Source organism: Boleophthalmus pectinirostris, unplaced genomic scaffold (assembly GCF_026225935.1).
Source record: "Boleophthalmus pectinirostris isolate CB_2022bp ecotype Guang Dong unplaced genomic scaffold, ASM2622593v1 HiC_scaffold_13, whole genome shotgun sequence".
Taxonomy (NCBI): Eukaryota; Metazoa; Chordata; class Actinopteri; order Gobiiformes; family Gobiidae; genus Boleophthalmus; species Boleophthalmus pectinirostris.
In genome coordinates, this window is record NW_026571036.1 from 33,469,948 (window position 1) to 33,484,342 (window position 14,395).

General features: G+C 37.9%; 1 protein-coding gene across 1 annotated transcript in view; it reads left to right on the forward strand.

Moving 5' to 3' along the window:
• The window catches only part of LOC110162778 (neurexin-3b), a 487,474-nt gene that overhangs the window by 23,368 nt on the left and 449,711 nt on the right, over positions 1 to 14,395 (forward strand). Inside the window, exon 2 of the mRNA XM_055149454.1 lies at positions 7,751 to 8,189. Within this exon, the coding sequence (XP_055005429.1) occupies positions 7,751 to 8,189 (439 nt within the window). The remainder of the gene's footprint in view (positions 1 to 7,750; positions 8,190 to 14,395) is intronic.

Here is a 14,395-nt window from a genome sequence, read left to right on the forward strand (position 1 = left end):
TAGAATTTCCCATTTCTATCAAACAAAAGTGCTGCGTAGACTGCCCTTCCTCCTGTGAGCCTCCAAATCAGAAATAATACCAGGACTAAACCAGGTCTAAACCAGGACTAAAACCAGGTCTAAACCAGGACTAAACCAGGTCTAAACCAGGACTAAAACCAGGACTAAACTAAACTAAACCAGGACTAAAGCAGGTCTAAACCAGGACTAAACCAGGACTAAACTAGGACTAAACCAGGACTAAACTAGGACTAAACTCAACTAAACCAGGACTAAAGCAGGTCTAAACCAGGACTAAAACCAGGAACTAAACTAGGACTAAACCTCGACTAAACCAGGACTAAAGCAGGTCTAAACCAGGACTAAAACCAGGACTAAACTAGGACTAAACCAGGAAAACCAGGACTAAAGCAGGTCTAAACCAGGTCTAAACCATGACTAAAACCAGGTCTAAACCAGGACTAAAACCAGAACTAAAACCAGGTCTAAACCAGACTAAAACCAGGACTAAAACAGGTCTAAACCAGGTCTAAACCAGACTAAAACCAGGTCTAAACCAGGACTAAACCAGGACTAAAACCAGGAATAAACCAGGTCTAAACCAGACTAAAACCAGGTCTAAACCAGGACTAAAACCAGACTAAAACCAGGTCTAAACCAGACTAAAACCAGGACTAAACCTAAACCAGACAAAACCAGGTATAAACCAGGATAAAACCAGGTAAAACCAGGTCTAAACCATGACTAAAACCATAACTAAAACCAGGTGTAAACCAGGACTAAACAGGTAAACCAGGTCTAAACCAGCACTAAAACCAGGTCTAAACCAGGACTAAAACCAGGACTAAAGCAGGTCTAAACCATGACTAAAACCAGGTCTAAACCAGGACTAAAACCAGAACTAAAACCAGGTCTAAACCAGGACTAAAGCAGGTCTAAACCAGGTCTAAACCATGACTAAAAACCAGACTAAACCAGGTAAACCAGACTAAACAGTCTAAACCAGGACTAAAACCAGAACTAAAAGACTAAACCAAGACTAAAACCAGACTAAAGCAGGTCTAAACCATGACTAAAACCAGGTCTAAACCAGGACTAAAACCAGGACTAAAGCAGGTCTAAACAGGTCTAAACCAGACTAAAACCAGGTCTAAACCAGACTAAAACCAGGACTAACTAAACCAGACTAAACCAGGTCTAAACCAGGAAAACCAGACTAAAACCAGGTCTAAACCAAGACTAAAACCAGGACTAAACCAGGACTAAACCAGGACTAAAACCAGGCCTAAACCAGGACTAAATCCAGGTCTAAAAGAGGACTAAAACCAGGACTAAACAATATGACGCCTAACAGTAGGTGGACATAATTTAAGGTGATCTCATATAAAAATCATTTCTCTATCAATAATATTTTAATATGGTTAAGGAAAGACTGGGCTTTTATTGTCTTTTAGCAAACAAAACATCTTATGTTAAGATCCTCGTCTTTGCTCCTTTACAGCAAATAGTTGCTTATTCATGGAGACTTGGGCTAAACAGCTAATTTGAAGAGAACAAACAAGAATTTCAGGATGTGGTTGCTACTTTCATGTCATTTTAAAAAGCATGACGATATCAAGTAATCCAAAGTATTCAGATTGTGTTACTCACTTTAAGTAATTTAAAGGATTACGTTACAAACTACATTTTGGGATATGTAATCTGTAATCTGTAGGGGAATACATTTTTAAAGTAACCTTCCCAACACTGTAGACAGACAAATAATGGGCTTACTCAGACATGTGTGAATGAAACAAAACACAACTCCAGGTTTGTTTTTCAAGAGGTGATCATATTATAACATTGCTTAAAGCTCATAAAATTTTGTGTAATACAGGACCTTTAAAGACTGCATCCCCAACTCCAACAAAAAAAAGGAGATGATTTTTTTCTTGCATTTCCTCCTTCAAGCTATTGTCAGTTAACTCCATGTCAATTCCACTTTTCTCTGGAGTTGTTTTCCTCTCCATGTTACGAGAGAACAATGATTTATTTTGCATAATACAGGACCTTTAACCGCTACATTCCAACTCCAACAATAAAATAAGATGATTTTTTATTTTTTTATTTTTTTTTCTTGCAGTGTCTCCTTCAAGCTATTGTCAATTAACTCCATGTCAGTTCTACTTTTCTCTGGAGCTCTTTTCCTCTCCATGTTACCAGAGAACAATGCTTCAAAACATCATTGCAATCCAGTGCGATATTTGTGACTCTTATCAAATATTTCACAAAATTTTGCTCTTTTCTCCCCACTATGACAGACCTTTAGGCGGTACGTCTAATAACTACGCTGTGATCTGGCTAGTGCTTTTAAACAAGTTGCATTTTAGAACTATTCAAGCATGTGTTTCTTGTCTTTTTCATGTAAAATTCAGTATGTTCTTTCACCACAGAGAAATTCTAAAGCGTGTACTGAAAGACCAATGTTTTATTTTCCATTCACTCACTTCAGCTGTGATCTTAATGCCACTTTATATCAAGATTCTGATGGTTTTAAAGGTGTATTGTGTAACTTTGTTTATATGGAAATGTCTTTGCTCTGCCTGGAATGTTCCACAGTATGACATTAAAACAGCTCTACGTTACATTTATTCAATTACAGGTGGTTTTATAGCTCAAAATACCCCAGAAAAACAGGCATTCTGATTCCGACTGTGAGTAGGGTCGTCTCTCCGTAGATCTGACCTGTAATTTGGTCTGGTTTGGTCTCCGTGAAGAAAGGTTTAAGATCATTTAATACCAAGAAAGGTGTCTGAAATGTCTGAAACATCCCAGACAAAGCAACGACATGTCCACGGAGAAAAGCGTTTGATGGACCCTCCGCCGGGAAAGTTACACAATGCACCTTTAATGTTTCATGCTTGTAATAACACAAAGAAAAGAGAGTTGATCATTTAAGCCAGAGGGAGTAGAGCACAGTTGACTCCACTATGGCAGTTCTAACAAGTGCAGGATTGCTTTTCACAGCTCACTTTATTGAAGCCCGTGGTCAAGTGCTCTGCCCAGTCTTGTACATCGTGTTGTTTATTTTTCCTGAAATCTGTCCAACTATTTTGGAAGCACCACTACAGAGTTTTCTTCTTCTACTGCAATGACTATGTGCACTGGGGATGTGACGTTTGTGCATGAGTCTGCTCTTTTGAACGGTTCCTTAAAGGTGCATCGTGTGGTAGAGGGTTCGTCAAATGTTTTTCTCTGTGGAAGTGTTATTTATTTGTCTGGAATGTTTCACAGTATGGCATTACACCTTTCTATCTTCATGGAGACAAACCAGACCGAATTACAGGTCAGATCTGTGGAGAGGCAACCCCATCCACAGTCAGAATGTCTGTTTTAAGTATTTTTAAACCATAAAACCCCCTGTTATTGAATAAATGTAAGGTAGTGCTGTTTAATGTCATATTGTGGAACATTCAAAGCAGAGCAATGACATATCCATGGAAACGAACAGGTGATGGACACTCCACTCCAGAAAAGTTACACAATGCACGTTTAATATGAATGGTTGGTACCGGATCTCACTTTCTAATTTTTCTACATTTGTTTACCAATTTAGATTGAACTTACACAAGAATCAGCACAGAAGCAGAAGTGTGCAAAAAACATATTTGGCATCATCATGACACTTTTAATTAGTATTATTATAGCGCAGTGTTTTATTGAAATTATGCATCATTTCAATGGGCACGCACACTCCCACTCTCAGTCTGAACCATTTTAAAATAAATTGGGGCCTTGGTCATATCTCTGTGATTAGCTTGACTACTCTGCCTTCTGTCATATCAAAACATATTAAAATAGCCAGTCTTGTGAACAGCTCTTTGGAATAAAGAGCTTTAAAAGATCTGGACCCCATAAAAGAGCCAAAAATCCAATCACTAATGCTATATTCTAACTCTACTTTCTTAATTCAACTATATTGCAGTCCATGTAAGCTAAGGAGGTGTTTGTGGGTAAATAAAGTACCATATTTTTTGGACTATAATGCACAACGGATTGTAAGGTGCAATATCAATAATTCTTAATTGTCTCGTCTATTTTCATACACAAGGTGCACCAGATTATAAGGCGCATTAAGCAAAACAAACAGACAACACTTGAGTCACGATCCATTGGCAGATCGTGGCGTAATTCGCCCGGTGTTGCCTCCCTGTCTTGGTGAATGTGTATTATGAATGTGAATGTGGGTGGATAATTTAAGTTTATTTTTTATTTCCTACGAGGAGGACTCAAATATGCATTGAGTAATAATGTGTTTAATGCAGATTTGCGCACATTTGTTTACGTTTCAGAAATGAAACTTAAAACCACATGGCTCATTTGCATAAACTATAAGCACTGAAAAAACAGCTCGCTCTTTGTGCGCTGATAGGGTCAGCCTCTGTTGGACTCTGCGAGGCTCCTGACTACGTAATGCTCCATCAAGCGGTGCAGCTTACCAAAGTCGTACTAAAACAATTTGACAGATTTTTGAGCGCCATGTACCACATAAAATCACTTCGAGGTCAGTACACATGACAAGAATTAATATACAAGGCGGACCGGAGCACTGTCGATTTTTGAGAAAATTAAGGATTTTAAGTGCGCCTTATAGTCTGAAAAATACGGTACAATTTCCTTGTGTTGTATACTAGAGTGAAAATAACTTGGTTAAAAGTGTCAACAGCTGCAAATTTAAAAGCTCTGTGTGTAACCTTTCTGCTGGAGAGTGTTTTTTTTTTTTTTTCTTTTTTGCCAGGGATATTCCACAGTATGGCATTAAACATATCTATCTTGCATTTATATTATATTACAGATAGTTTATTGCTCAAACAATACCTTGTAAACCATACTAACTGTGAGCAGGATTACCTCTCCACAGGTCTGACCTGAAGTACTACAAGCTTATCCCCACGGCATTACATCGTTTTAATGCCAAACTGTGGAACATTCTAGACCAAACAAACATGGAGTCTAGCAGGTGGCGTATCCGTCCACCAGATAAATTGTGCAGTGAACTTTTAACCTACCTTTTTGCCTCCTGACATATTTTTTCCACTACTTTACGGCTGCCCTTTATCCCCACCTCTCCCTCTCTCTGCTCTCGCTCCTCTTGTCGGGGTCTCCTCAGCTCCGTGGTCACCTGTGTTGATTTCCCGTCAAATCTGCTCGGATTATCTGTAATCCCAAAAGCAGTGAAATCTGTGTGCAGACAGCAGATGTGCCTTTTCAAACAACACAGACGTACACTGACACACAACGCACACAACTCAGTACTACGAAGAAAAGACATTAATTTTCAGCCTCAATGGTTTTCAATGGACAGTGTTCTGCTATAGACATGATTGTACAGGCTGTGGGCTTTCAACTCAAAAACAGAAAGACGGTGAATGTACAGTTGGTAAATATCTGTGTTATTGGATCTATTCTCTGTGGGTCAGAACTACTCTGTGGGATTTCCAACTCTACACAAAATGTCTTTCTTCTAATTCAGCCATCTCTTGTACCACTGCCTTAACTCAGCGCGCACTCAATCGAACAGAAATGTAGAGGTGGACCGTTCTTTCATCACGGATAAATTGAAGTTGATGTTGAAAATAAGCGAGAAACAAATGGCTCCTCACAGGCTCTATACACGCTCCACACACACACGCACCAGAAAATATATTAGTTTTATTGATCTTGCTTTGAATTGGCAATGCGCTTTCATCATTTATAGAGCCATCATATCACATTTTGTAATGAAGCAGTGTATTCATCAAATGACCACTTGGGGTTTTCAGGAGCAGCACGACCCTAATACGCCAAGTTCACTTTCATATTGATGCAATCCAGCAATTATTCTTATTTTGTGGATGTGCGCTCGTGCTTTTGTGCTTATTGTTGTGGTTTGTTTGAGTGGACTACTTTCAGTTAGAATATTATGTACTATCCTGATTGTGTACGGTACAGCAGTATCCTTTACTGTCCGTATAGGGTAGTTTATCCTCTGCATTTGACCCATCCTTCAGTGTCAATGAGAGAATTTGTGCCTAGGAACCCAACTCCAGATCTTGAGCTAGTCTTGGTTAGGACTACATTATAATAATAATAAATCTTAAAGGAAGGCCAGACGATAAAAATGAGTCTTAAGAAGTGATTTAAAAGATGAAATTGATGGTGTAAGCCTTATCTCCTCAGGCAGGTCATTCCAAAGCCAAAACGCCCAGACTGAAAAGGCTTGATCGCTGTTCCAAAGTCCAGGCACCGGACGAAGGTAAACAGGGATCTGCCTGAGGATCTAAGGCTGCAGGCTGTCACATATGGAATTAAAAGTTTTGAAATGTAACTTGGTGCAAGACCTAAACGAGCTTTAAAAGTCATCAGTTAAAGGAAGGTCAACCAATAAAAATGAGCCTTAAGAAGTGATTTAAAAGATGAAACTGATGGTGCGAGCCTTATCTCCTCAGGCAGGTCATTCTAAAAGCGAGGAGCCTGGACTGAAAAGGCTCGATCACCCTTCGTCCAGTGCCTGGACTTTGGAACAGCGAACATGACCTGCCTGAGGATCTAAGGCTGCAGGAGGACTCTGAAGTTCGGGGTTAAAATTTCTGAAATGTAACTTAGTGCAAGCCATAAACGAGCTTTAAAAGTCATCAGTTAAAGGAAGGTCAACTGATAAAAATGATTCTTAAGAAGTAATTTAAAAGATGAAACTGATGGAGCGAGCCTTATCTCCTCAGGCAGGTCATTCCAAAGCCAAGGCACCCGGACTGAAAAGGCTTGATCACCTTCATCCGGAGACTGTACTTTGGAACAGAGAACAAGGACCTGCCTGAGGAGGCTGTGAAGGGCTCGTATGGAGTTAAAAGTTCTGAAATGTAACTTGGTGCAAGACCTAAATGAGTTTTAAAAGTCATCAGTTAAAGGAAGGGTCTAAGGCTGTGGGAGGGCTCTGAGTGATCAGTAAAATCTTAAAATCAAGTCTAAAACACATGGGCAGTAAGTGAAGGGAAGTAAAATAGGGGTCATGTGTTGATGTCTGTTCTGAAACATTTGGAGGCAGGAGATGGATTTAGAGTCAAGGCCGGAGAGGAGGGAGTTGCAATAGTCTAGACGGAAGAAGATGAGAGCGTGGATGACTTTTTCAAGATCATGGCAGGAGAGGATAGTTTTGATTTTGCAAATTTTGTGGAGGTGAAGAAAACAGGATTGGGTGACTTTTTTATGTGAAGGTGGAAGTTGAGGTGAGAGTCAAAAATGACACTGAGGTTTCTGGCAGCAGGGGTGATGTGTGAAGCGAGAGGGCTGAGACTATTGCTGATATTGGAGGTGGATTGGGGAGGATTGATTAAAATGATTTCAGATTTGGAGCAGTTGAGTTGTAAGAATTTCTGTGCTAGTGTGTTTGGAACCCCCTTGCGAAAGAAATGGTACCTCTCAAGGGCCATTTCTATTATAAGTCAGTAAAAAAAAAAAAAAAAAAAAAGTCTAATAATTTTTTGACAGTAGCCTCAGAAAGTGGTGCCATTATTAAATTCCAAAGACCTGACTAGAGAGGCAACCCTGCTCACAGTCAGAATACCTTTTTTGTTTTTTCTAGGGATTTTTGAGCTATAAAAAACTGTAATTTAATGAATGTAAAGTTTAAAAAAAGTGACACTGTGCACCTTTGAGCAAACAAAGCATATAAGCTCTACATTTAAACCATCTTTTCCTTATTTACCTTTTTCTTCACTCTATTTCTGTCCAGGTGGTGTACAAGAACAATGACATCCGCCTGGAACTGTCTCGCCTGGCTCGCATCGTGGACCCCAAAATGAAACTTCAGGGGGACATCGTCTTCAAGTGTGAGAACGTGCCCACCCTGGACCCCATCAGCTTCGAGAGCCCAGAATCCGCACTGTCTCTTCCCAAGTGGAACACCAAAAGAGTGGGCTCCATCTCCTTTGACTTTCGTACCTCCGAACCCAACGGACTCATCCTCTTCACCCAGGGAAAGGCTCAGGACAGAAGGGACGCCAAGGGACAGAAGAATACAAAGGTGGACTTCTTCGCCGTAGAGTTGCTGGATGGAGGGCTGTATCTGCTGCTGGACATGGGCTCTGGGACGATCAAAGTCAAAGCGACGCAGGCCAAGGTCAACGATGGGAACTGGCACCACGTGGACATCCAGAGAGACGGGAGATCAGGTGAGGGGATGTAGAATTTATTGATATAGCAGTATTTTAAGGTTTAGAATACTTAAAGGGCTCAAATTACACTATTTTTTGATCTGTGTTATGGTGTTGTTTCCTTATCACAAACAGACCTGGAGTTGTGTTTTGGTTCATTCACACATGTTTAACACACAAACCCTGCATATTCAGACTGTGTTCTTCTCTCAAACAAAATTAATATTAATTATTAACATTAAAGCTAGGATGCACCGATATCGATACTGGTATGAGGTATCGGCCTGATACTTCTTTAATATCCCCGTACTTGTACTTGTTAAACATTTGTTGATACCATGCACCGATACCATTATTACATGACACATTACTCAGTATCCTGGTTTCAGTATCCCAAATAAGCCAGTATCCTGGTTCTGAGAAACTGGGATAAATAAAGTGACTGTACATGAGTGAAGTGACTGACAAAGAGCTGTGCTGCACACATACGGCGTGCACACGTAAGATCTCTGAAAAGTTTAAGTGGTATCGGTACATCCCTACATAAAGATTCACTTTTGTGGATTTTCCTTTTTGATATTAGCTAAATTATGAAAGTAATTTATTCTTTTTTTTTTTCTTTAAAAAAAAAAATATATGTATATATATATATATATATATATATATATATATATATATATATATATATATATATATATATATATATAAGGGGTGTCAAATTATCGCGTTAATTGCGATTAATTAATTACAGTCATATTTAGCGCGTTATGTTTTTTAATCGCGTTAATCTCATTTTTAATCTCTAACTTTAGTGTTTCTGTATGTGAGTTTCTTTATTATAAAACCTGTTTTTATGTGTTGTTAGGACAACAACACACACACACACACACACACACACAAAACACATTTATACATTTTTTTATTTCGGTAATTCCACTCATTGCCGGAAAGCCACACAAACACACACACACACAAACAAACACACACCTTCATCATCGTCATTAACCTGAGAACGCACGGACCACGTTTCCTTCCGTAGTTACTGCGCGGACACCAACGAGCTCCCGTGAGCCGCGTGTGGATCGTGTTTTCTCGCGTACGCGACGTAAACCGCGCTTCCTCCTGTGCGCCTCTAAACCAGAACTAACACCAAGACTAAAACCAGGACTAATCCAGTCCAGACTAAACCAGGACTAAACCAGAACTAAAACCAGAACTAAAACCAGAACCAAAACCAGAACTAAAACCAGGTCTAAACCAGGACTAAACCAGGACTAAACCAGAACTAACACCAGGACTAAACCAGGTCTAAACCAGGACTAAACCACAACTAACACCAGGACTAAAACCAGTGATCTCATATATAAAGCATTTCTCTATCAATAATATTTTTAATATGGTTAAGGAAAGACTGGACTTTTTATTGTCTTTAAGTAGACAAAAGTTATTATGTTCAGATTTCCTCGTCTTTGCTACTTTACAGCAAACAGTTTCTTATTCATGGAGACTTGGGCTCAACAGGCAATTTGGAGAGATTTGTTAAACAATAAATGACTTTATAAAGTCACTTTTTTAAATCTATATCAGTCTTTTGATCTGCCACAATAATGTAATAATGAATTTAAATGAAAATACCTCAAATTGAAGCTTTTCTCAGCAATTTTTAGGTGAGATTAAAATGAGATTAATTAGATTAATTAATTACAGATCATAATTAATTAATCTCTAAATTTTTTTAATCGCATGACAGCACTAATATATATATATATATATATATATATGAGACCTTGTTATGAAACCTGCACTTTAGAGGATTATTTAAAGGTTCTGCATTTCGCAAAATTGACTTTTATGAGCTAATATCCATGTTATAATGTTTTTACCTCCTGAAAAACATACCTGTAACTTGTAAACCTGCATTATTGATGTCTGTCTACATCTCCAAAGCTCAAAAAACTCTATTCAACCTTGTGATGTCATGAAGCTGTAGTTTTCAAGTTAACAGCTACCTTTCATGTATCTGCCCATTTTGAACTATTTTGATCCCAGATAACAGTACGTCATTCTTCTATAACTGTCTGACTGTAACTCCATCAGCGACAATGATTCGCAATGTTTCTCGCAATTGGTGTGAAATTTAACACAAAAATCGATAGTGTCATTAGCATTTCTCATCATTTATTGTCAGCAAAGAAACCAAATTCACAGTTTTATATTGGAGGTCACTTGGTTATTCGAGTCTTGTATCAGGTCGTGGACTCAGAGTTAGATTTATGGCTTTTTTCTCACACTTCATTTATAGCGCTGCCCTCTGGTGTTCGGGGGAGGCACAAAGCTGTCGTTCATTTTTATTTTTCCTACATATCCACAAATATACTGCCATATGACTTATATCACAAAGTACAAGTCCTGCTTCAATTCAAAACATGTCCCCTTGAGCCATTGCACATTCATGTAGTCAGAAAGCAGAAAGCTGACAGGGCAGAATCCTTTAGAAATCCTTTATGTGAGATTAATTATAAATACAACTTACTACCAGCATCACGTATTGGAAGTGTCTGCTGAATGTGCTTATATATTTGAAATAGAAATTACACTTTATGAAGCAATGTAGAGCTGTAAAAGTGGTTTATGAATCAGTCTGATATGCACCCGTTTGACTTTTGAACAGTCAGTTTGAGAATAATTTTGGATTGTAATTTTGATTTATACTGTGCACTGTATTGTAAAAGGTGCATTTTTAAATCAAAATAGGCAGGCATGGCTTGATATAATACTGGTAATATTGACATTTTTGTGTATCGGATATCTGATTCAGTCATTTTAGTCTATACATTGGTGTAATAAGATGATTTACAAGACAGTGATGTTCCAAAACATCTCATAATAGTACAGTTACAAAACTCATTTGAATATACACACTACCAGTCAAACGTTTTAGAACACCCCTTTTTTTATTTATTTTTTTATTTTTTTTGGTTATTTATTGCAATTCAACTCATGCAAGTCCAACAAATAGCTTGAAATGGTACAAAGGTAAGTCCTGTACAGCCAGAGGTTAAAAAAGGTAAATGATAACAAAACACAAGTCCAAGTTCTGCCAAAAGGAAAGTTCTGCCTCAGGAAAAAAGAACAAGACGGTAAACTTGAAAACATGAAGTGTCCAGCACAGTCTCCAGACTTAAACCCCGTCGAGCTGGTTTGGGATGAACTGGCCAGAAAAGTAAAAGCCAAGCAACCTACAAGTGCCACACATTTATGGAAACTTCTGCAACAGACTTGGGAAGAACTTTCTGAAGAATGTTTAATTTCTATTGCAGAAAGAATGCTACGAGTGTGTTCAGCTGTTATATCTTTGTTATATACTGTTATATACTTTCATGAATCAAAAGTTTAGAATACGTTTTGGTCAACAGTAAAGAGTAAACAGTAAAAAAACTTTTGACCAATAGTGTTTATATATTTTTTATCTTATGTTGTTTGTGTTTAAAGGGAACCAATTATATTTTCAGTTTCTGCTCTGGTATCGGTTAATACGTATCGGGTATTGGCAGATACTTAAAGCCAAAGTATCAACATCGGTATCGGAACAGCAAAAAACTGGACTGTGCGTACAGAAAAACTGGTACGTTATTTTGTAAGAAACAATAACATTCAACAGATTTGAGGATATATTCACATGTAGCCAGATTTAGGGTAATGAATTAGACTGATGTGTTTTTACTGACAAAAATTACTAATATTTGTCCACCTTTTGAACATTTAATTTAATGAAAAGCATCGTTGAGTTGTAGTGTAAAATACAATGTACACAAAACATTTTTCTTGTAATAATAATGATAAAATCAAATGGGTGTTTTTACGGAATATATTTGTATTAACTGTCCCCTGATATAGAGTAGTTCAAATCACAGATGGATAAGTTCCCTGTATACATATGCACATGGACTACACCTCCACCAAATAAGAATTGTATTTTGTATCCCAGAAATCTCAACAAATTTAAAAAAAAAAAAAAAAAAGTCCAAACTAGGCTGAAAACACTGTATCTTAAAACGAACTTAAATTGGGCCAAAACCTGAGCCAATAATCATGTAATTGTTTGTATCCAGACTGCAGCTTTGGGCATCTTCAATACATTCACTCCAGACATGATCTACGACTTGCACAAACTCATATTACGCTTTATAGAGATACAAACTCCTATCTCCCCCCGTGTATGTCCAATGACCCCAAAACACAGCCCAAGTACCAGACCCAGATTCTATTAGAGAATAAGGGTTAGAAACTTGTGTTGCCTGGAGCACCGAAACCAGCGCAATCTCGGCATTAGCTCCTATCCTCCGAGGAAAGTGAGAGTTGGTGGGGGCGCCATGTCTGCGTTATATATCAGGTTAGAGCAGCCAATTTAACCGTGTGTCAGTGCGCGGGGTTTTGATTAATCACCGGCGCGGCCCCCGGTGTGATAGTGGAGAAGGGGAGTTGGATTTTCAAAGGGAAAAAAGGAATGAGACAGATATGAGGATAGCAGATGGCAAGACGGTTAAGAACAGGTATATTAGTGAAATGTTAATGGGAGATGAAAGTGAACGCAATTTTTTGTCTGGGTGGAGTACTTAGTGAGGTAAAAGGGCCCATATTACGCTATTTTCTGATCTGTTATGTATGTTGTATGTTGTTTCCTCATCAGAAACATACTTTGTTGATTTGTGTTTTCTTTCAGCCACACGTTTAACACACAATCTGCATGTTTAGGCAGATTTTTTTCTCTCATTCTGAAAACACTCTGTTCCACCTTGTGATGTAATGAAGCAATGGTTTTCAAATTAAAAGCTACCTTTTACTTTTAGTTCAGCAGAGATCAGAAATTTACGGGCTGAAATCAATCCATATATCATTCATCCAAAAAATAACTGTTTTCTTCATTATTTGTCTCCAAATCCAAAATGGAAAAACAGATAACGATTCATTTTTTTCAGTTTTCGATTTTGTGTTTAAATGAATAATGGGAAAAAAATGGATTACGGCCATTTCCTGTTTCCTGCGATGCCAGACTTTTGCGCCGTATATGGACTGAACCAGGACTGAACCAGAACTAAAACAGGACTGAACCAGGAGTGTTGGGCCGGGACTGGACGTGCGCCCGCTTAGACTGTCAGGTGATCAGGATTGAAACCGGGACCAGACCGGGACCAGAGTGGGACCAGGACTAAGACCATGACTGAGACCAGGACTGAGACCGGTTTAGTTCTGATTTAGTCTTTTTTCAGTCCTGGTTGAGTCCTGGTTCAGTCCATATGCCGCGCAAAAGTCCGGCATTGCAGTTTAAGTCACAGAAACGGGAAACTGCTGTAATCCTTTTTTTTTTTTTTTTTTTTTTTCCATTATTCATTTAAACACAAAAATTGTTTTCCATTTTTCCATTTTGGGTTTGGAGATAAATAATGAAGAAAACAAATTTTTTTGTTTTCTTATTTTTTGGTTTTATATTGAAAAACAAATGAACGAATGATACATGGACTGAAATCATCCAAATGATTCTAGTGAAAGTAAATGGAGTTTAAAAACACAGTAGAGCACTTCCTGTATTACCACATGACATCACAAGGTGGAACTGAATGCCAAAATATGCAGGGTTTATGTGTTAAACATGTGTGAATGAAACAAAACAAAACTCCTGGTATGTTTGTGGTGAAGAAACATGATAACAAAAATGAGAAAATAGCGTAACGTGGTTCTCTGCAAATTATTTTACATTTTTATTTAGATGTATAAGGTACAATACAATTTTTAAGTGTTAATGGTAATGTATTTTTGTTTTTCAGCTAAAATAAATGTTAAATAATAATGCTATACAGGATATTTCATTAAATTAGCCATCTGTTGTATAACAAGTGGCCATCTTTGTTGCCATCTTTGTCTCAATTAGAATCAGATTAAAACCACCCATAAAAATATGAATTCATTTCTAAATTAGTTTGTGCAAATGCATGTTATTATCACTTAAATGCTTGAATAAACAGAAAAGTTGCTGAAAATATCTCTCTAATGGGAAACATAATCAACCAAAATGAACACAAAGGAGGCTTGATTGGGCTTTCCATAAAACATAATTATTTTGGAGACAATACATGAGGGCTTATCCCGTCTGACTCTTTTATAATGCCCTGCTAATGGCTTCTACTGTGAAACAATAGGAAATGACCATAACGCATTTGTCATTG